This window comes from Mus caroli, chromosome 3 (genome assembly GCF_900094665.2).
Source record: "Mus caroli chromosome 3, CAROLI_EIJ_v1.1, whole genome shotgun sequence".
Taxonomy (NCBI): domain Eukaryota; kingdom Metazoa; phylum Chordata; class Mammalia; order Rodentia; family Muridae; genus Mus; species Mus caroli.
Genome location: NC_034572.1, coordinates 107,946,027 through 107,970,264, shown reverse-complemented (window position 1 = coordinate 107,970,264; position 24,238 = coordinate 107,946,027). Strand labels below are relative to the sequence as shown.

The window sequence follows — 24,238 nt, the reverse complement described above, 5'->3', positions numbered from 1 at the left end:
TTTTTATGTTATCAGTAGTGTCTTCACAAGGAAACATTCAATAACACTATAACCCAGTGCTACATCACGAATAAGTATAATCTTTTCCTATTTATAGCATCTATATTATAACTGAAAGCAAAGATGAGGAACTGTGGGAGGGAGGAGTGGGAAAGGGGAAGCAGATGGGATGTAAAAAGAAAGAAAGAAAGAAAGAAAGAAAGAAAGAAAGAAAGAAAGAAAGAAAGAAAGGAAGGAAGGAAGGAAGGAAGGAAGGAAGGAAGGAAGGAAGAAAGAAAGAAAGAAAGAAAGAAAGAAAGAAAGAAAGAAAGAAAGAAAGAAAGAAAAAGTAATGGTGGAAAATCTCCACTAAACAAATATTAAGAATTGATAATCTATCCTCTCAAAACATGAAACCATTATTCTTCCAAATCTACATGAGAACTGAAATTTTTGATAAAAATTCATTATAGGACTAAGATTTTTATTTAGTTTATAATTATTTGTGACTCATACCTGATTAATGTGTGTCCAATATTATTCTCACATTTCCCACGCTCCACTTAAACCTCATGAGCTTCTCTATGGTTACTACTGCACAGACACACACCCACAAGCACACCCATGCATATGACCTATTCACTTCTTAGAGACCACTTAGTGTCACTTTTCTGTACACACACAGGACTGGCCACTTGGGACCATACTAGGTAAAAAATGAGTTGAGGAATGGGTAACATGATACTCATGACAAAGAAACAAATAAGATATCATTGTGTAAAGAAAGGTACAAAGTAAGAAGAGCAAGACGTGGATAAAAAAGTTTAGGTCAACAAAAACAAACTATGTTTTGAAATGTCATAAATAGATCTAATACTTTACATGTTAATAAAAATTCAATTTAAGAAACACATACATAAAAGAGTGAACAGTATTTAACGTTCCTGCCAGAAAATGGGGAGAAAATATGGATATATGTGCCTATTACCATATACAGAGGCAGTAATAACTTTAGCAGAAATCAGTCATTCTAGTTTACAAATAGAAAAAAAAAACAAAGCAAAACAAACAAATAAAAATAACCCTTAATTCTTATCTTCAGAATGTACACTGTCACCCTTGACGTCTTTTCCTAAGAAATCGGGTTGTTTAATCATGCCATTTTGCAAATCAAGATGTACTTTCATTTGTGCTTTAAAGCATAATAAACTCAGTTGTTATATGACTTGTTAAACTGTTCTATTAATTTAATGATTCATCCATTTTAATGAAGTATATCTTTTATGAACATTACTTGAGCCCACAAATATATCAAATATATACATTACTTATGAATTCAAAATGTATGAGAGGAATGCACTTAATTTGGAAATAATTCATGTGGAGAGAAAAACACATAGTGAGTAATTGAATGAAGTATGAACTAGACTATAAAGAAATTTTAGTTAAATGTTTATTGTCTTTTAATTTTCTTACCAATAGAACCTAAATTTCACTTCACCTTTTGTTTAGAAATTCATATTCTTATGATCAGTTCCCAGTTATCCATCACAGGTGTTTCCATTTTCCACTTGTGGCACATCAACTTTCAAGTTACAAATAATGTAGAAAATATGTACTGGGAAGATGGCACAAAGACTTCTGTTTGAACCACACAACCCCTTATTAAAAAAAAATGCTCCACACCCAAGTTTGCATCTGTAATTTCACTATTCCCATGGGAAGATAGAAAGCACAGGCAGATGAATCCTAGGACTCTCCTGGGCCAAACAAGCCAGCACACAGAGCAGGGAAACAATAAAGAGAACATGACTCAAAAACAAAACAGATCAGAACAGAACAGAACAGAACAGAACAGAACAGAACAGAACAGAACAGAACAGAACAGAACAAAACAAAACACCAAACCAAACCAAACCAAAAACAATCTCAGAGGTTGTCCTTTAACATCCGTACATACACCATTGTCATTCACAAACACTGAAGCCAAAGCACTCACAAAGAATTGTACATTTTATACCCGAAAGATCTACAAAATGACATAAGCTTAATTTAATAATACATGGAGTCACTATATAAAACTAAGACCCAGAAGTAGGTGAATGCTTGGTTGCTGAGGCTTGAGTGGGTGGTTGTGTGGGGGAGCACCCTCACTCAAGCGGGGGGGGGGAGATAGGGATTTTGTAGAAGGGAAACTGGGAAGAGGGATAACATTTGAAATGTAAGTAAATAAAATTATAATCAATAAATTAATGATCAATAAATAAATTAATAATCAATAAAAATGAAAAAAATAAAACTAAGACTAATCATAATCCTTTTTCAAGTGATATAAACTTTTAAATTCAAAAGCCTTGGCTTTCGAAAAGTTTTGCTCTAATAAGACTTGTTCTCTCTCTTGCGAAAGCAGTCAAACCAAGGTCCTGGTTGTTCATCTCTATTTGGCTTTGCTTCATGTCAACTGAAAATCAATTTACTAAATAGTTGTTTTATTTACTGGAATAGATGTTTTATCTTGCCTCGAATGCATATTGATCGTGACTTAATGGCTACTGGTTCTTGCATTTTACCAACATAATGCTATTGCCAGCTCCAGAGACAAATTGACCACTAACATGGAATACGGGGAAAGCTTGAGAATCAAAGGATATTTCAAAAAGCATCTCTATTTTTGTTGGAATGTCATACCTCCGGCCAATTATACACATTATTTTTCTTATTACTATAAAAATTGTTTGCACCTCACCTAACAAGATTTTAAATTGGCAGGGAAAAGGAATTATAAAGACTAAGAACTTGTAGGTGAATGTGCCTGGTAGACTTATGTATCCTTTTACAGATTTTAAATGCTTACTAAAATATTCATTTTCATTGTGTATTGTGTGCTATACGTACCCTTTCGCCTGGAGGACCAGGAGGACCATCACCACCTGAAGTACCCTGGCACCAAAACAAGAAAGAAGGAAAAGTGTAAAAACAAAGTCTAAGGTGATTGTGCCACTCAGACTTCCTTCCTCTACAGAATTTGCAACACAAATCAGACAGAGTAAGTTCGGATGATACCTTCGGACCAGGTTTTCCCGTGGGACCTCTGGCGCCTCTGGAACCTCGAGGACCCTACATAAGAGACAAGAAGAAAAACTGACCCAGTGCCAAGCAAATCGAAAAACAGATGGAGACTAACACCGAAATGTAAGTCACTATAGTAAAACTATAGTAAAACCTACCGTTGGACCACGCTGTCCCCGGGGGCCTGGTTTGCCAGCAATTCCCTGAAAAAGAGAGTTCAAAGAATTTCAGTGTGCAGTGTGTCACAGTAAAAGGGGATGAGAAACAGGGACTCAAGGAGGGACAGGTTCACTAGTCATCTTGGGACAATATACTTATGCACCATACCCGGGCACCTTTCTCCCCGTTGGCACCTGGAAATCCAGGAAATCCAGTGGATCCCTAAAAGAAAAAAGTAAGCATCAATGAATATGATAATTTCCTTCTCCATGCCACAAGCTCCATCTTATTGATTTGGTCATAGATGGTAATATTTAAATAAAAAGCATGTGCTTGCTTTGAAAGCTTATAATAAAAAAAAAAGATCAATTGTATTTTAGTTACTACATAAGGCCCCTTTCTTGCATTTGAAAGTGAACTTACAGTGACATCTGAAAGCCTGCAAGCATGAATTGATAAAAAATATTTTAGTATTAAATTCAAAACTAAAATATTAAACTATATTTCTTATAATTAAATAGAAGTTAAAGGATAGTTTCTGAATATAGATTATGTTTTAATAGTTCATACATTTTCTCCAACTCTAAATGAAAATCATATTTTCATAAAGTGTAGAAACATTCTAAAATGTGTGTCCTTAATTAATGTTAATACATTTGTGCTAATACCTCTTCAATAGAGCTATTTTTATGCTTAAACTTTATTGTATCATATACCATGAAAAAGCTTTATTTACATTTTCTAACTGGTTTTGAATATGGTGGTCATTTTTGCTTGGTAACATAAGGAAGACAAAACTCCGTATTTGGAATTCCAAAGACCTTAATTCATATCTTCTGCTTCCCAACAGCACCCAAGTCAAGCAAGGTAATGTCTTGTACTCTGAGGCTATTTTGCTGTTGCAAGGCAACAATGATCTATTAATACATCTTAATACTTTGAAGTTTGTGGGAGATCAGAAAAAAAGAAGTTCGGCATTCATCAACAAGGAAATGTGGGTTATAAAGTGTAATATTATATAATAAACAATGATGGCTTAGAAATGTAACAAGACCATAAGCACACTTAACATAAATGGCTATATTTTACTAGTGAAACCAAACTTAATCCCAATTATAAAATCCCTCCATTTCATATTGGGCATATGTCCAAACATTTCTCAGAGATTTTCTTCATCATTATCCAAGCAGGTTGATGTCTTTATTAAATAAATAAATAGAGAAGATAGAATTTTGAACCCTTTTCCAAAATTTTGTAAATATTACTCTAAAAATGGTGTATATGTGGGGTGGAAGTTTCCACAAATCTATGTTTCTTATTTAAACCATTGAATGGAGGAAATTCAATATTGTGTAAGATGCCTGAGAGAATAGCAGACTTTTAGAATTTATACACATCTCCTTGTATTAAGGGGGTACAGAAATATTTTTATTTATTTTTTTATTTTGAGTTGTTAAATTAACTTCTTTACATTGGACTTCTACCCAAAATAATGTCTCCAAAGTGATAAATAGCTGAAATAAATTGAAATATACTGTAATGCTTGTAAAATTTGGAAGTAGAATTCCAGACTTTCTGATACTGAAAAACTCTCAGATAGGGACTGAGAAATCATGTCACTGGCCTCTACAGATGACCCACACTTAATGATGGAGAAAAATTCGAAGTTGGATGTTTGAATGGACAAAAGAACATTCATCTATATACCCCTAAAAAAATGTGGTGAACTCTGCTGCCACTTGAATGTAGCAAATGTTTTTTATTTAGCAAACAAGCTAGTTAAAAACATGTTCAATTTCAATACTGGGACATATAATGATGTAAAGAGTATAGAGTATTTCTTGTATGACATGATTTTCAATATATTTTGTGTTTACCGTCTTATGATTCACTTGAGAACAAATAAGTTTTAAATGGAGAGGAAAATTGCATATTACAATTTAAAAGGATTTGAAGCCTTCAATTTTTTGTCTTCAAAAGCAATGGAAGTCAAACCTATCAGTTGCTGTGTAATTAAATATTTAACATGTAAGTGTGACCTAGTATGTATATGATGTGTATTACTTAAATTTTATATATAAACAAATATGTCTGCTCTGATCAGAATAGATAACTAACCTACTTACAAATAAACTATTAAAGTTTTTTCTTAATATTATTTTTGTCTTTGAAATTTATTTTTACATAGTATGTGGGTAAATCCAGAAATATGCTCAACTCACTATTTTTCACATAATGTGTTATCAACACATAACACACATTCAAGTGAATATTACCTTTAAAATATCAAAGCAGGAAATAAAGAGCAAGGTCCAAGTTAGTGCTGAAATTATTCTGGCAACAAGTAAGAAATTTTCAAAACTATTTTGTATACTGTTTAAGAATAAAACTATTCTACTTCATTATAAGCCTTGGATTCTGAAACAATTATCATCTTTTATCACATTTGGTGGTTTGTCTTTTCAGCTGATTTTCCTTTTAAGACATTGAAATGTTTAACTAAAGGCCTTAAAGTGCATACATTTACCAGACAAAGTTGATTTTTTTCATGAAATACTAATGGCTATTAAAACTTCACTAGCTTCTATATAGAAAAAAAAACTTAATAGTTTCTTTGATCTCTCATGTGACCATCACCAAGTTTTGTTTTAAATAAGAAGTCAATTATTTTTATCACTGCCAAACAATTGGGAGTTAGGAGGAAAAGTGGTGTGAAATAGAGATGCCTAACATGCAGGCATTGAGATTAAAGCATTATCTCACTGTGAGAAGAAATATTTTCCTTTTGTCAGCTCTTGCATTTTAATAGTAAGAATCCAGAGAATACTGATCAAAAAATTGATACCAGCAAAATGGAATACATCATAACTTCATATAAACTTGCAAGATACAATTGTGCTCATTCAAATGATATTACGACTGTTTCCTATCATTTTTAAATCAAAATGACAGAATATCAGGATTGCTATGCATCTCAGTAAACAGATTAAGAATTCACAACATAAAATAGAAATAGTTTATGGATTTGGGTTGTGCAACAAACAGATCTCTACAGATATAACAGTTGTTAGTTCCTAATATTTGAAAAGAGTGTAAATGGGATTCAGAGAAATATATTACAAATAAGATGGAAAAGAAATGACTATCATTTTAAAACTGGAAAACATTTTAATGACTCTTATACCATTTTAAAACTACATCTTATTGAGTAAGAAATAAATGGCTTTTTGGAAGCATGATAACCAAATCATATGGCAAGCCTAATATACCCTGTATCTGAAAATGAGTGAAAACTGGTATTTAGTTGACAAGGTGGGGAATTTTTGCCACCCATAGGTTATCTATGAAGTTTATTAACACATGCTAGAGGCTTCATCATAATTAGAATTTCCTGTATCTCCTATACTTGCTATGCTTAGTGAATAAAGTAGAAAAGTTAAGAAAATATATTAATATAGGGAATACATCTAATATAATATACCTAAAAGAATGTGCTAAATGTGATGGTACATGCCTGTAATTCAAACACACTGGGGCTGAATCAGGATGACTGGTTATATGCTACCATGGACTGTATAGCAAGGTACCATCTTTTAAAACAGGAATAACTATCCAAAAATTAGTTAAAGTTTATGTATTAATTCTATAGCTATCAAAATAATTAGTCAATATATCAAGGCAGGTCAATCACTCTTTTTATAAGATAAAGAAAATTCCATGTTTCAAAATAAGCAGGCAATCACAAAGCTATTTTATTATTATAATGTTTATAAATATTTATAAATGACAAACTGAAATTTAGCAGTACAGTCGGTTACACTATGTACCCCAAAAGATAAAAGCAAGTAAAATACTTCTGAAACCTGTAATATCACTTTTATTGACTGAAAAGCATATAATAAGATGTTACATTATATCTTATAATAAGATGATACATTAAAAATCTTCAAGCCATCCAGAGACTGCCCCACCTGGGCATACTTCCCATATACAGTCACCAAACCCAGACACTAATGTGAATGCCAAAAAGTGCTTGCTGACAGGAGCCTGATATATCTGTCTACTGAGAGGCTCTATCAGTGCCTCACAGCTATAGAGGTGGATGCTCTGAGCCAACCATTGGAATAAGCACAGGGTCCCCACTGGAGGAGCTAGAGAAAGAACCCAAAGAGCTGAAGGAGCTTACAGACCCATAGGAGGAAAAACAATATGAACCAACCAGACCATCCCCCCCCCCAAAAAAAAAACCTCCCAGGTACTAAACTAACAATCAAAGAGTACACATGGAGGAACCAATGGTTCCAGCTGCATGTGCAGCAGAGAATGGCCTTGTTGGTCATCAATGGGAGGACAGGTCCATGGTCCCGTGAAAGCTTGATGCCACAGTGTAGGGGAACGCCAGGACTAGGAAGTGGGAGTGGGTGTGTTGGTGAGCAGGGGAAGTGAGGAGGGGATGGGGGGTTTTAAGAGGGGAAACCAGAAAAGGGTATAACATTTGAAATGTAAATAAAGAAAATATCTAATAAAAAAACAAACAAAATAAAACAAAGAAAAATTAATATCCTTAGGAGACACAGACAGGAAGGAATGAACAAAAGGAATATGCAAAACTGAAAGGCTTGGAAGGATGAATCCACAAGCTGGAGAATCCTGGAGGTAGCATAAGCTGCAATTGGCAGGAGCATCTTTTCTCCTAGAGTTAGTGCAGATATGGTCCTAACAGCACCTTGATCACTGACTACTGGTCTTGGGTGACTACTGGTCTCACAGGCAATGGTGAGACGTTCTATTGTTCTAACTCACCAAATATTTGTTAGAAAACTCTTAGGAAATGAATGTTGGTACAAATGAGAATCAATACATTTAAAATAATGGAGCAGAGCAAGCTGTACAGCTCACTGGTCATGAGCACTTTCCAGCAAACCTGAGAACTAGAGCTTGATGCCTGGAACCTACGTAGTGGGAAGAAAGAAATGATTACTGAGAGCTGTACCCTGCCCTCCATATATTTGCCTTGGGATGTGAACACTCATGTACATACACAAGAAAATAAAGGAATTTAAATTAAATAGTTCAAACCACAACAGTAATGAAAATAAAATAAAATACTATCTTCCATATAATATCTACTATATAACTACAGTTTTCATCCCTTATACATCCTTATTCCAACTTATCAAAGGAATTTAACTAAACTTTTTTTCGTAATGACTGTGTGTCCAGAATTTCTCCCAGACATAAGATAATCAAGGTTCCCCAAAGCATACTTTTTTTAGGTGAGTGTGTGTGTGTGTTGTTATACATGTGTGTTTTTGAAATTTGGTGATAAATATTTAACTGAAGAAAAAATGTATTTTATTCTTTTTCTTTTCCATGTCTGAAACTAAGTTTCCCAATTTATATTGTTAATTTCACTTCATATCACATAGACATATAATGTTCAAATTATTTTACCTTTGGACCTTGTCTTCCTGGATATCCCGGCAATCCTGGAACCCCAAGTTTTCCCTAAAATTATGAAAAATACAAGGGCAAAAATAAACATCTTTTATGGAATTTTTTCAGTGACAATTTTCTGGATATTGAAACAAAGAATCTGAACACTTGAAATAATGCAGATGCTCACCTCATATTGTTTTCATGAAAAAACAAAATTCTTACAATGTATATATTTTAAATTATTAACAAATACCTAAGAACTATTATTGTATCTTCTTTTGGGAAGATAGAAACTTAGGGAAAAATTCTCATGTACTTGTGAATCATAAAGCATAACAAAAGACACCTAGCTCTTTAATTAAGCATGAGTTCATGTTAGATAATATAGTTGGGAATACATTTGGAACTTATCATTCCAGTTAAAATAAATCTTTATGATAACTTATTTCTTTTATTATATTCTAACTATAAATCAAATTATTAGATAATTTTTATTAACTAAAATCTAAATAATTGTGTTTGGTAACTACTAATTAAATTTTAAAAAAGCCTTAATTTGTATAAATCTGGGTTAATATATTCAGGATGTATTAAGAGCTACAGTGAATGGTGACAATTACATGGAGTGTTATTCTTCTAAATGGGTACTTGTATATAAAACTGTACTTTTTGGGTCCAATGGATTAATCCCTCAATCTGAAATTTTTAAAACAAATTTATATTACAACTAATTCCAGAAATGTGTAAATGGCTTAAGAAGTTTTTCTGATAAATTAGTCCCCAAATAATTCTTCCTTTAGAACAAAAAAAAAAAAAAAAAAAGACAAAAAGCACTACAAGTACAAACTAGATAAATGAACTGATTAAAATATTTGTGGAGTTCTATACATCACATTTTATAACAAAATCATAAATAAATAATATGGAATCTTTTTTGCATTAATTTTTTAAAACTTTAGCACAATCATTACCATTATTTAAAATACCCATTTTCAAAAAAAAAAGTAGAAGCTAATGCAAGCCAAAATTTATATGTGAAATGTTAAAATATAAACAAACATTTAAAAGAAAAACCAAAGTTTTGGTGGAAAAAAATCAGGCAAGAACATGGCATATGACCTTGTCATTACAGATTGAAGTAAAAAGTCGTATGAGTTACAACTGAACCTGCATAAATAAGCAATTCCCACATGGAGTATATGCAAACAAGCCCTACCAAGCTTGCTTTTAATGATGTCCCCTTGGATATATTAAGCTACCATAGCTTATTTCATGATTTTATGCCACCGATTTCAAGGCAAATGAAAGTCTCTAGTGATCACAAAGCAATCTGTATTCTACATTAATTGCTATATCACACTGTATAACCTTATTCACTTTAGAATCCTTTTTAAATGAATCCAGATAGATAACTTGTATTCTTTTAAATGATAATGATGTTATAAATGCCAGGAAATAGACATGTAACAGTGAGATGCTATATGTAGAGAAGTATAGGGCAGTGCTTGCCTTAGAATATTTGTAAGATAAGTGACCACTGACCTTCTCTCCTGCTTGGCCAGAGGGACCTGGGTCTCCAGTTGGGCCTGCACGGCCTTTGGGGCCTTCAGGGCCATCTTCTCCTCTTGGGCCAACTTGACCCACCTCGCCCTAAAATGCACAGTAACATTGTGTATCCATTTAAAACACCTACAAATATGTAATGTAGAGATTCTTAGAGAATCAGGATTTTTGAATCTTGGTTCATTACATTATGTTTCGTTTGCTGATTTGCCTGCTTTTTAGAAAGGTGTTGAAATAGTTTGAGATCAACCAACATTTCATTAATGAGTAAATACATGAATGTGGTGTAATATTGAAGAAGTTGTGGAGAGCTTGGTGGTAACATATATATACTACCAAATAGCTTCATATATATGGGATGAAAGACAGAGGAGAAAGAAATGGGGGAGGGAGGGAGACAAGGAGGGAGGAGGGTAGGAAGGAAAAGAAGAGAAGGAGAGACAGAGAAAGAATGAAGAACAGAGATTAGAAAGCAGTTTTGTAAACTATCATTGAGAATGCAAAAGTCTTCATTTGGGACTTTGAAAAAACTGTAATGAACACATTAGGAGCTGAATTTTAAACCAATTGTCTCCCATGTGCGGCCTTCACATGTAGTTCACAGAATCTCAACTACTCTGAGGTTTGTTTCTTTGCTCACATAGGTTGCATACTTATATGAGTTATAAAATAAATCTTCTCTGAAATGTATTTAATGTCCTAAAAGTCAGTCAATCTATTTAAAAATAAATTATTACCAGATATAAAAGGTGTAAAAAACACTAACTTCACACTCTGAAATACTGAAAAATCATAAAAAATTAAGATGCATGAAAGTTGCATGACAGTAAAGCATCAGAGTTCATAATAAATACACAAAATTTAAAATAAAACCACATTCTGTTCTTCTACTCACTTGACCATACTATTCTGAAACTGCCATGAACAGTGATTCTCAATTTTATATAGATGTTGATCAGGTTAGAGCTTAATGATTCCATTGCTGAGGTGAGACTATCAAAATGTATTTGGCTGTATAACTCAGTAGGAGAATGCTTGTCTAGCATTTTCAAAATGCAAAATTACATGTTCAACACTACAAAGAAATGTATTTAGTACACATAACCTGAAATCTCTATTAAGCACAGCTTTTCTTAAAAGCACATCAAGCATGCAGGGTGGTTCATGGCTTTAATCTCAGCACTCAGAAGGCAGAGGTGCATGGTCTTTGTGAGTTTGCTGCCAACCAGGGCAGGATAGTGAGTGCAAGTCTAGCTATGGCTAAAAGATAAGTCACTGTCCCCAAACAAAAACTAAAGCAAAGTTGAAGGAAAAGAATGTATAAAGAGTATTTTTTAATGTATAGTTGAGTAAAATTATCTAGCATCTAACACAAAGCTGTCAAATTACTAGAAGTCAGATGTTTTAAGTTCTTTCTCCATTACATCTATGCTTTTAATATGATGGTTTTATTAGAGAATAACCCAATGGGCATGCATACATACATACATACATACATACATACATACATACATACATATATACATACATTTGTGTGCTCCTATAAAATTTAAAATAACATATAGTAAAACTCTGTCACTATACTGTCTATACAAACATTATATTGTCCATTCTTTACATAACTGAGGTGAACTGTCTCTGATATTTCATTTAACCTTTGTGTTCTGTATTTAATGCTAAGAAATTATATATGTATACATTGTGTTATCTAATGTTTATGTTGGTTTGAAGCAAGCTAGAGTCATTCTGGAAAAAGAACTTCAATTGAGAAAGTATCCATACCAAATTGATCTGTGTATTTTAGGTTTATTTTCTTTATTGAAGATGGATGTGGAACATTTGTTGGACTACTGGGACAATAGTCCTGGTGCAGTAAGAAAGCAAACTGACCAAGCTGTTAAGAGGAAGGCAGTGAGCAGCACTCTTTCACGACCTCTGTATCAGCTCCTGCCTCCAAGTTCCTCCCCTGCTTTGAGTCTTCCCTAACGTCTATTAGTGACAGTCATTTCCCTGTAACTGTAAGAAAAATAAACCCTTTTCTTTTCAAGTTTCTTTTGACCATGGTGCTTTATCTCAGCAGTAGAAGACTTAACTAAAACATGCAGTGTGTTAAAAATGTATAGATTAAAATTTCTTTTTACTCACTCTGTCACCTTTAAGACCCATGTCACCTTTGAATCCTGGAAAGCCATCTTCACCCTAAAAAATAACATGAATAAAAAAAACTTTAATTGATGATTTGAATCATCCAAAATAAACCTATATAAAATGAATATAATAATTAGAAGAAGCTCCTGAGATATATAAAATTCCAGTCATGAAACCATGCCTCCTCTGTTCCATCCCTGACCTACTGCTTCCTTATGTCCAGAGTCCTATCATACTTCTGCAATGATTGAGTATATGTCAAAGAGGTTTTCACATACATATTCACTATGTCTTCCCCGTCTCTTAAAGAAAACAGCTATTCTTTTTATATTAGAATTTCTTTTAAATATTTAAACATAAAGTAATATTTAAATAATTTTAATTAACATAAATTAATGAACATGAGAAAATGTTTTTGCGCTAAGTCACACATTTGTACATAAGAATATTCATGATGTTCAGTTTTTTCCAGTGGTCTGACACTGGGAATGTCAAAACTCTGGAAGAGTCTGAGGTTCAGGAGAAGTTGACCAACATATAATGGACTCCATAATGCTCTGTGTGCTTTCATTACTTACAATTTGGTGCCAACTTTCTTGTTTGTTTTGTTTTGTGTTTGGGTAGTGTTTTATTTTGTTTTCTTAGTTTTGGAGGGGTTGTTAGTTGGAGACAGAACTTAAAGTTAGGACAGTAAGAAGGAAGTGAGGATCTGAAAAGACTTGGGGGAGCAGAAGAATATAATCAAAGTATATTTAAATTTAAAAATATTTTAAATAATAAAATATAATAAAACAAGAAAGAGTATTCATGGTTTATGTAATTTTCACTTAATAAATATCTTGTGCCTCAAATTGGTCTCTAGTCTGTGTTGTGTTATCTGGTGAAGAATAAGCAAATTCTCAATTCCCCTTACATATACAGATTGACAGTTTTGCCATCTCTTGCTCAGAAAGAAGATGCTCTATGTGAGCATCCTTTTGCAGATAGAAGAGACAGTTTGACTATGCAAATATTTTATGCTTCTCATCCGGAAGTTAGAAAGTTTCAGAGGTAGTTTACTGCTTCTTTAATTTCAAGGAAAACAAGGTGGTTTGGATTTTCATAATATTTTAAATAGAAACATATTGTGTTCAAAGTCAGGAAAGCATTTTGAAGATATTTTTTTGGTATCAACAATAGATGAAGATAGAACACCACATAGTTTAGTAGTTCTCTGAGAATTTGTACAATGTATTTTGGCCATATTTATGCCCTCTCCCAAGACCTCCCAGACGCAGAACCTTCCCTATCTACTCAATGTTTTAGCCTCTCTTGTACCAGTCAACTCATAATTCTGACTTGATATTCTTCTTGAGTTAAAATTTCCTCATAAAATTAACTTTTACTTTGTGTGTGCTCCAAAAGAGATATCCATTATGACAAAAATATGCCTTTTTGCACTTAATCACAATAGGCCATTGTTTCCACTAAGTGATAGAACCAATAATCATTCCTAAATAGCCAATAGGTCCATTTTAAATCCCTGACAACTTAGGAACCAAGATATTCAATAAACACTAAGTGAACATTTGGAAAAATATTCAAGTTTTAATTGGCAACCTATAAATTATATAAAGGCCAAGAAAATGTCATCATTTCAACTATAAAGACTACATGAAATGTGAACTCAAGGCTCATGCTTTGAATGTTTGTTTCTTTTTATTTATTTATTTATTTATTTATTTATTTATTTATTTATTTATTTTTTGACTGTGAGCATTCAGAAGCTGTGGCCACTTGGCAGGAGTTCACTAAAGCAGCATTTGAGCATGGTAATCAGCTTCAAGTTTCTGCCATGTCTGCACTGCACAATCGAGTCTTATCTGTTATAACTTCCCCATTATGGTTGACTGACAATAATGAAATCATGGCCTCAAACAAAACCTTTTCATTGTTTCAGCCTTGGTTTTGTTGTTGTAGTAGTTTTTAATGTTTCTCTAAAGACATTGAAGGCAGAATAGAGAGGCAACTCACAAAATATGAGAAAACAAATAGACCCATATGTACATTAAAGGATGATCATCATCAATACTCAACATCATTAATCATTAGGAAAATGAAAATAAGTGGGAATGAGTCCCACTAAGTATGAGGAAGGGGTGTATGTATTTACAAGAGTGTAAAGCTATCTGAAATTCTGTGCTTTAAGAGAAAACGAAAATTGGAGGGACTACAGAATTATAAATTAACGTGAAAATTTTAGTTCTGAATATGTACAAGATAAATGGATACAGTATCTAGAGAATGTATTTATTCACCTATATTTGTGGGCATAATAGCAAAAATAAAGTAGCAATCAAAAAAGTATACTAATGAACAGACCAAAATAGCTGACATACGTGATGAAATGAAATTTAGCTTTAAAAGAAAAGAGGACTTAGCTACTGCACAGATTTGAGAACCTTGCATGGTTGCATGAAATATTTTGGTGCAGGGAAATAGAAAGACTAAACGTGGATATGGTGACCAAACCTACAACACATCTAAAGGAGCATCTGCAGACTGTTTCCTCAGGAGTAAACCATGATGCTTTCAAGTCTCTAGTGACAAGGTGGCCTTTTAAAGAACAGGCTGTTCTGTGTACTGAATGCCTCAAGAGCAATGGAAAAGGTTTTAGAGCTGAAATTGGCCATTCACTGCCTATCCATTTCTGTCATTGCTGTCTCCCCTGAGACAAAGGTAATTACAGAGTTGCCAAGTTCAGTTTAAGGAAAGCCGTGTGCTGTGTCTAAGAGTCAGTAAAAGTTGTGGGGATTGTTTTGTATAATCCTAGTTAGTTGGTGTGGTTTTATTTTACCTTGCTTCAATTTATATATTTACTCAAGTTGGTTTTTTTTAAACAAAACAACAAAGGTTATTCTGGGCTCCTTCTAAATATTTCTCATTACTGAAAAATTACAATGCAGTTTTTTTAGGCATATCATTGATCATCATTAACATTCCAAGTTATGAGATTTCAAGTTCTAAAATCAACAAATCTTAATTCTCAGAACAAAAAGATGATGTTGAAGTTGTTTAGAGCTGAAAAATAATTCACCTATATTTTTTTTTTGGTTTTTCCCTCTGACAGGAGATGTCGTGGCATATATGAAATCAAAAGCCTGGAGAATTAGAATCTCTGTATACTAACTCCCGCTTTCACCATTTAATAACCAGGAGTATTCTTACAGAATATGGAGAATATTTTTATTTACTTTGGGATTGTTGAAGTTTTGGTGATTCAGTTTCTTAGTAGTACTGTTCTAGAGAAGTTCCTGCCAAAGAAGCAACAGTGCCCCATGACAGAGCTTCCATCTCTTCTTAATCTACAATGGGCTATATAACCTACTATTTAATCTTAATTATTTTACCCAAAGTCCTCAAACTTTAGATAAAGAATAAATCATTTGTTTGTCATCCTAGGTAGGATCAAAGGTAGAGCATTTACAAATTTAGATTTAAAGATAAAGTATAAAAAAAAAATGGAAAAAAGTTTCCCTCTTTGACATTTATTCTAGATGATATTATAATCAGAGTCCAGAATGTTGATTCTAATTTAAACTTTTAACTATTGGCCATTTGTTTTATTGTTTCCTCGGAAACCAACAAAAATTCAAGGTAAACAATAATTTCTTGGCACTTCAATGTAAGAAGTGTGCTGTTTATTCTTTGCATTGATGTTTCCTCATTTGCTTCTTAACATCCATAATTTATTTTGTTTGCACTTTGCAACTGATCCTCCCTCTAGAAACTTACCACACTCCACCTAAATTAAGCACTTTTCTTTTAAACATGGACTATTAAAAAATCATTGGTAGGTATTAATCCCAGGAGACCCATTGAATTAGTGTTTAACATGAACGAGGGCATATGTCAAAGAACAGAAAACATACAATACAGAAATTACAAGTCAGCATTGGCAGACCATCACTGCTGCCCTAATACCACAGAAAGCCACTAAGCCATGTCGATCCATGATGATCAAGATGAACCGGGATTGTCAAAGTAGCAGACTTAGTTGAAAACGCACCACATTTTTCCAAGAATAAAATTTACTATATACTGCACACACTTATTATCTTTTAGGATTATTTTCTGCACAAAATTAATTTTTGGTAGGAATAATTTATGGTTAGTTTTTCTATCCCTTATTAAAACTAAATATATTCAATTAACACTCGTATGTTTCAAAATTAAATTATTTCCTTGAAATCAATGTAGTAATGCTCTTAAATATTTATATTTATTTCAACAAAACTACTAATACGCCAGACTTTGTGTTTGTAATTTATGCTTGAATATTTATACAATTTTAATAAGAATTAGACCTGATCCTGATTATTAAAAGTAACTCTTTATCATTGAAAACTTACTTTTAAAGAATTTAGAGATGTGCAAATATATTTATAAACGAATTTAAATCTTGAAAAAAAATAGGAAATCTTCTAAGTGCACTTTTCTTTAAGAAAAATAGGAAATCTCCTAACCCTATTAACATGCCATAACCTTTATTAGCCTGAAGCACCTACATTTATCTAACTCTACTTGGTCTTCATTTTATTTCCCTCCAATAATATTGTTGCTTCAAATATAGCATCATGTAAGAAGACATGATTTTTTCCAGTCACAGACACACACACACACACACACACACATACACACACACACATACGTTTTTATATTTTCTATTTGTTTTAGCTTATGAGTTTGGGGGTGGGGGCTCTAGTAGAGACAAAACAAGCCCTATTAACATATAACTGGAAATTGTCCGTGTGTCATAGCCAATCCATGCAGACTGACAAACTTAAGGTTTAATCAAGTCAAACAAATGTATTTAAAAGGGATTCAGTGCACACTCGTGGCATTTGCTGGCATCTGTGCTACAATTTAGCTCTTACTCTGAGACACCAAATTTCTTTTTATGGGTCCTGAGATAAATTTATACTCACAATGTCTGGCTTGTAAGTAATTGTTCTATGTATTTGAGAAACAAACAAAAAAGCCCACTGATTATACTTTAATTTTTATACACTGGATGCTTAGAAGTTAAAGCAACCTAAAATCATATGTTACCTTTTCGCCTTTAGAGCCCTTGAGACCTCTGACACCATCTGCTCCCTATGGAACAAATAGAAACATTAAGGACAACAACACTTCACCAAGAAATGAAATTATGTGAAAATAATTTAGCATTTACCTTTACGCCACGGGGACCGGGATAACCAATAGGCCCCTGAGGACCAGGAGGACCCTGTAAAAGATTCATTGTGACTTAAATGTATGTAACATAACATACATTGGCAAAACTACTCATTCATATACTGCAGTTTTGTTGAATAAAGATTTCAGGAAATACTAGGTAAAAATTTAATATTTACATAATTTACAGAGATTCAGTAATTCTTATTAGAATTCATCTTAAGTATGATATATTATTTTATGTACACTAAATATGTAGACTACAGATCTGCCACCACAAGAATTCTTAAAACAAAAATTATGAGTCAATTTTCTAAATTTGTTATCATAAAATTATAGTTAGCTATCATAGGTGTACTTGCTTATTATATCAAAAGCACTTATAATTTGACAGGACCTTCAATAGATGCTCTGCAACTTACCAGGGCACCCTTTTCTCCAGACTGGCCTTCTTTCCCAGGATGACCCTACATGGAGCAAACATACAGTGGTAAAGGCGTGATATTAATGGTAACTGTTAACCTTGTTAACCCCCGCCTCGTTAAAAAAAAATCAGACCATTTTTATGTCCTAGATGGAATGTTAAGTCTTAATTTGAATGTTAAGGACTACGTAATTGCAACCTGAATATCCTGACACTCTAAGGAACCTTTAATCATGTTTCTTCTGTTACTAGGAAACTTTCTAATGCCAAGACTGATTGTATATTTTTTATGTTCTTTGCCCTGGGGAACCAATCATAATGGAAGTCAGTAGAATTATTTTGTGTAGTTACCCACAAAAAGCTTAGACCAGAAACAACCATCCAACAGGTCTTCTTGCACCTTTGTATAGGCTTTTATAGTATTAGCTGCCCCTGGGATGGAGCCCAACAAAAAGTGACTACTACATCAATATAAAAAACTATTTTGAATAAGACTTCCATTTTGAATAGTGGTCTAGTCAAGTTTAAGTTTGCAAGACCTCCCTGGGAACTGATATCCTACTTGTCAAAAAGAAACATTTACTGGCATCCTGGTTGGTATGTTAAGACATGAATGTGAGACAAGTCCCATCCTCCTGACCAGTTAAAGCATGAATATGAGACAAGGCAATTCCTCTGCCACAGTTGAATAGCACAACCAAGGGAAACAGGATAAGTTTACTACAAAGATATGTTCCTGTGAAGACCTCCTATCCCTAAATCCTGATTGGTGAAATAACTTGACACAGATATTTGTGGATTTGGACTTTAAAACCCTGTACAATCTTAACTCAATATTGTGGTTTAGTTCCTGAATCTAGACCTTCATGTCTGATCCACCAGTCTTGGGACATATGCTCAATAAACTATCCCTGTCTGACCGAGATCAGTGTCCATGTGGTTTGTGAGCTAATACTCGAACCCCAACAATCATGTGATTTATTTGAAAAGATTATTAAAAACTGTACAAGTATAGTAACTTTTAATAACATTGAAAACTGGTAGTTAGAGAAAAACATATTTGATGAGTATGAGTTTCATTAAATATGAAATCCTTTTCAAACATCAGAAAAAGCACATAAATTAATAAATCTGGTAATAACAATTCAATCTCAAAGTCTTAAACAAAGCAAATTACATTTGGTTTATATTCTTTATGCAAACAAGAGCACCTTCAAAAGTCAGTAAGAATATGTAATAGGAATTTATAGAAAAACTAAAGATTCTAATCATATTATCATGCTATTCAGATGTCATTAATAAAAAAAGTACAGTTTATACACTCTATAACCACAGGTAGAAACAGAATAAGAAATCTTGTATATTGCTTGTCAGTAGACTATGTAAGTTTGAAGATACAACATACATAACAATTTTAAAATGAAGGCAGAAATTATATGTATCTGTGAAAAAAGAGTAAATAACCGATATTTCTATATTTCCAGAGGAGGAGAAATGCCCCTATAGCCTGAAGAATTTTCATGGATAATGTAGGAAGAAAGCAGTGACTGTCATATACCTTCATCTGGCCTCTCTGGTGTCTAGGTTTATGGTCACTTACACAAATTAGAGTCTTTCAATAAGAGGGGAATCTCAGTTGAAAAAATGGCCTAAACAGACTGGTCTACAAACAATGCTATGAAGCATCTTCTTATAGAGGTTGGGAGGACCAAGCTCATTTTCTGTGGTACCCAGCTGGGACAAGTTGTCCTAGGGGCTATAAGGAAGCAGGCTGAGCAAGCCAAGAAGGACAAGACTGACTCAGCATTCTTCCATGGCCTCTGCATTAGTTCCTCCCTATGTTCCTACCCTGCTTGACATCCTGTTCAAACTTCTCTCAGTGAGGGATGATAACCTGGAACTAAACAAACCCTTTCCTCCCCCAGGTTGTTGTTGGTTGTGGGGTTTTATTAATCAAAATCCTAAGACAGAAAGACTCCAAGAGGCAAGTTAAAAAAGTGAGTGAACTCATGTTCTCTATGAGAAGTAACAGACACCAAATGAAATAGCCACTGAAAATCCAAGCAGGCTGAAGTAGATATCAGAAAGTAACATGTGGAATTAGGAAGAAGGGATTTGGGCAAGTTCTGCTATGCAGGATGTGGGTTATTTCAATTAGAGGCTACTGTGATCTTATTGAAACTTCCCAACAAATGGGCCGTATATTTCTTTATAGAAATGGTATTGCATTCTAGAGAAACCAATGTTTAGTTACGGAATCAGTTCACTTTTATTACTGCCTATACATAATTATTTATAAGACATATGTCAAAATTATTTTTTAAGATTGCTTATGGAAATGTCCATGACAACACAGACAGCTCTGACTTACAGGAGGTCCGTCAGCACCAGGAAGTCCCGCAAGCCCTGGTTTTCCTTGTGGCCCCTAATCAAAAGGAGAAGAATATGATTTAAAAGAAAGAAAAATGTAAAAATTCCTACATGGTGGATATCAGTACAACACTTAATAACAGCATGGACTTGAGAGTGTGTCTTCCATCCCTAAATGCTCAACAGTACCATAAATAACCAAAAACACAGTACATGATGACAAATGATTTTGAACTTAACAAATATCAAAATATGTTATGTTTAGTCAGCTTGGTTGTTTTAAATGTTTCATTAGTAAAGTTGACAAGTTAGTGTTTAGGTGATACAATAAACTATCACTAACAGAACAAAAATGCAAATAATACAGGTCAAGAAAAGCATTCACTCATAACACTGAGTAAGCCTCAGAGCTTTGGAAATTTACATTGAAAATGTTATATAAGTATCTACCCAAATTACCCAGTTATGAGCTCGACTGAATGCTTTGAAAATAATAGACCAAATACATGACAGTGACATCGTAAGATTAAAATAGGGACAAAATATTCCTAATGCTAGCCTCTTAATGTCAGAGGAGACAATTATTACTTGGGTATTTGTGGTAATGTAACCGAATGAATGTGTTCTTGGTTGTATAAAAGCATAACATGCATAGCTGTATATATTATTTGACTCTTGATGACAGTGATAAATGAATACATTTACAGTTAATATATTTACTACATTACCCTTCTGCTTAATGAAGGGTAAGTTTACTCTAAAACAGTTTTTATTTTGTCAGTCCATATGCATACATCTCTTGATTTTGTCAAGAGGCTGCATCAATTTATATCATCTAGATTTGCACATATGCTTGTTATAGTATACACTTCTATATATAGCATATAATAGACTGTTCTATTATTAACAAACATGGATACAGTCAGAATTCTAGTGGTGGATAACCAGGTTTTTAAACTCTTCTACTAAATATAAGTTCCTGGATGACTTATTAGGGCTTGTTAAGGGTACATCTATTTTGATATAAAAGGTGCATAAACTAATACGCATCTAACAGAAGACTAAAATGTAACTGCTCGGGGGATCACTCTGGTCCTTTCTCAACTATTGAGTGTTTCTAATTCCATGTGACCTCATTATCCCTAAATGTAGAACACTGTAAAGAGAAACACTGCAAGAAACCCTTTATTAAGAGAAAATTAAGTGTTCTAATGGGGATGTTAAATTTATGAAGCCCAAGGCAATATGGCTTGGAGTTCATTGCCAGGATGTGAGAAGGGTTGATAGTGGAGAAGGGATGTCAGCAGCAAGTCTGAATCTCCAAGACAGTCCACAGCATTTCCATTGTTAGAGGGTATTTAAGGTAAGCATTGTACCCATGGTGGCTGGGAAGCACCAATTAAATCATGTGTAACAAAAAGCTTGGAAACATTACCTCTTGAAAATGGCTTTCATATATTAAGTTATTTGTATCCTTGTGGAAGGGCTTAAAGTTTTCAGTTCTTCCCAACAATATGCAGCCCTCTTACATTCCATAGTCATTACCTTACCGAATATTTAATTGCAGTATTTTGTCTGTCACTTAAGTTACTCTTTATTTAAAGGCACTGCTCTTGTTTCTTCAAAACAAATGAAGTAAACCAACATAGACTGACTCCCTGCATTATTGTCACAAGTAGAGGTGCTGATGGTTTGGCACACAACGTTACATGGATCTTTGCCGTTGATATATATTTATTTGAGAAAAGACAAGAAATATTAAAACTCTGCCAAAATAAGATAATTTTTAAATGAAATTGAATTCAATCCATCTCCTTTTGAATGGAGGTTTCATGACAACAAAATGTTCTATCTGCATTTTTAACTCCCAATGCTGTCCCTAGTGAGGTGGGAATAAAGATGAATGAATGTCATATGTTCCATATTTTAATAAAAGTTAAAATGTATGAAGTGTTTCTATGCACTATGTTAAGCAATTTATATGCATGATCCACTTTGTTGAGTGAGTCCCAGGAAATATCAACATCTGTTATTATGTGACATGTGACATAGTCCTAGTCTGTATGCATATAGTCATTCAAGTTTTCAAAGTCACAGTCTTTAGTAGACATTTACTTTGTGTCTTGGTATTTCTCACTGAGCTCACAGAGTCACATCATTTGTTTTCTGTAAATCAATTAGCATGTGAGTAATATGAACTCTAAACTCACAAATTAAATCACAGGAAATGCTCTCCTTGTCAAAAATGTCAGAGTGAATAACAGAGGTAGTTTATCATTGCAAACTACTAGTAACATTTATTAGAAATATAGTAAAAATATGCGGAAATAACTTTATATGAAAGTTCTTAGATATTAAAATATCTTACCATAATATAATAAATATTAAATCATACATGAAATAATTATTATTTACAAACTTTAAAGTAAATAAAATATTTACTACCTGGTGTAGGCAAGATATTAAGTACAGACCATATATGCAATCCTTAAATATATGTCCTTTTAAGTTTCTTGTCCTTTTGATAGGACAATATCATCTTTGAATTTAGAAAGTGGATATGCTTGGGACAGAGAAAATACTGGAGTACAATGTGAACTAAGCTGCAGTGAGCCAAATCATATATTTTACTTTGGGTTCTAAAAATGGAATTAAATATACTCATTTTGCCAAGGAAAAATTCCTCTTAACAATCCAAGGAACACATAATAAGGGCCTGTTGGAAATTTAACAGGTACATATTTGCAATTTGTAATATAGATGTGAGGTTTATGAAGTGCTAAACAGAAGATATGAGTAGTCAAGCTTAAGTTTACTTATCTAAAACAGAGACTCAAGGTGAACAGTGCTGCTCAGTAATATATTGCTTGCCAAATAAATGGCTTAAAATAGTCTTTAGAACATATCTAAATCTCATGCTGTACTTTTCAACACCACCAATACACTGCATGATCTAATTATCCCCATAAATAATGAACTTCAATAGTCCCTAAATAAAGGAAGTACAGGACTAGTCAAATGTGGTGGTGCACATCTTTAATCCCAACACTAAGGAGATGGAAGCGGACATGTCCCAGTGAGTTAGAAAACAACCTGGACCACATAGAGTTTCAAGTCAGACAAACCAACATGGTGAACCCCTGACAACTCTATTCTGAATGTAATACTTATTGCACAAAAAGGATCATATTATAGATATATGCTCTCACTTGTGTAAGATCCAAAGTATTATAAAATGAAAAATAAGCACAAAGACCAGATACTCAGTGCTATGGTGAAATTTCTGCTTTAAACATTAACATTTCATTACTATAAAATATTCAGGTGGAAAGTATACAGACAGAAAGCAAAGAGACTGTTGGCTAGAATTGTAGAATGGAAAGCCTTCCTAGGGTGGTATAAATATTTTAAAAATTAAGTATTTGTACAACTCTGTAAATTTACTAAAAACACTGTCTCATGTTAAGCTATACAAGTGGCCTTTATAATGTGTAAATTTACATGAGTAAATGTATTGATTTTTCTCAGAACCAGTCATATTTACTGAAATTCACAAAAATAAGAGAAAAAAAATCACTACAAAAAGCCAGCTAATGACTGTCCTGTAATCAAAGCAGAAATGAAGTACTACTTGGGGAATCTCTCAAAGGAAAACAGAGGAAAGCCATCCCTTTAAGTACACCGTTTATTCTTGCTGTCATCCAGATACGGAGTTATCTGATATTGATATTTTAATATCAAGAATGTTATTTGTCACCTACACCAAAATGGGCCAGTGAAAAATTAAAAGTACTCTTTAAGTAGATCATACAAGTTTTATTGAAAGAAAATGTAGGGGCTGGTGAGATGGCTCAGTGGGTAAGAGCACCC

General features: G+C 33.3%; 1 protein-coding gene across 4 annotated transcripts in view; it reads right to left on the bottom strand.

Annotated features, from left to right (window-relative positions):
- Col11a1 (collagen type XI alpha 1 chain) overlaps positions 1-24,238 on the bottom strand; it is a 187,134-nt gene that overhangs the window by 76,988 nt on the left and 85,908 nt on the right. For all 4 annotated transcript variants that reach the window (XM_021159058.1, XM_021159057.1, XM_021159060.1 and 1 more), the window contains 11 exons: positions 20,370-20,423; positions 17,997-18,041; positions 17,573-17,626; positions 17,449-17,493; positions 12,355-12,408; positions 10,189-10,296; positions 8,662-8,715; positions 3,376-3,429; positions 3,207-3,251; positions 3,043-3,096; positions 2,875-2,919 (listed from right to left, as the gene is read on the bottom strand). In XM_021159058.1, the coding sequence (XP_021014717.1) occupies positions 2,875-2,919; positions 3,043-3,096; positions 3,207-3,251; positions 3,376-3,429; positions 8,662-8,715; positions 10,189-10,296; positions 12,355-12,408; positions 17,449-17,493; positions 17,573-17,626; positions 17,997-18,041; positions 20,370-20,423 (612 nt within the window). The remainder of the gene's footprint in view (positions 1-2,874; positions 2,920-3,042; positions 3,097-3,206; positions 3,252-3,375; positions 3,430-8,661; positions 8,716-10,188; positions 10,297-12,354; positions 12,409-17,448; positions 17,494-17,572; positions 17,627-17,996; positions 18,042-20,369; positions 20,424-24,238) is intronic.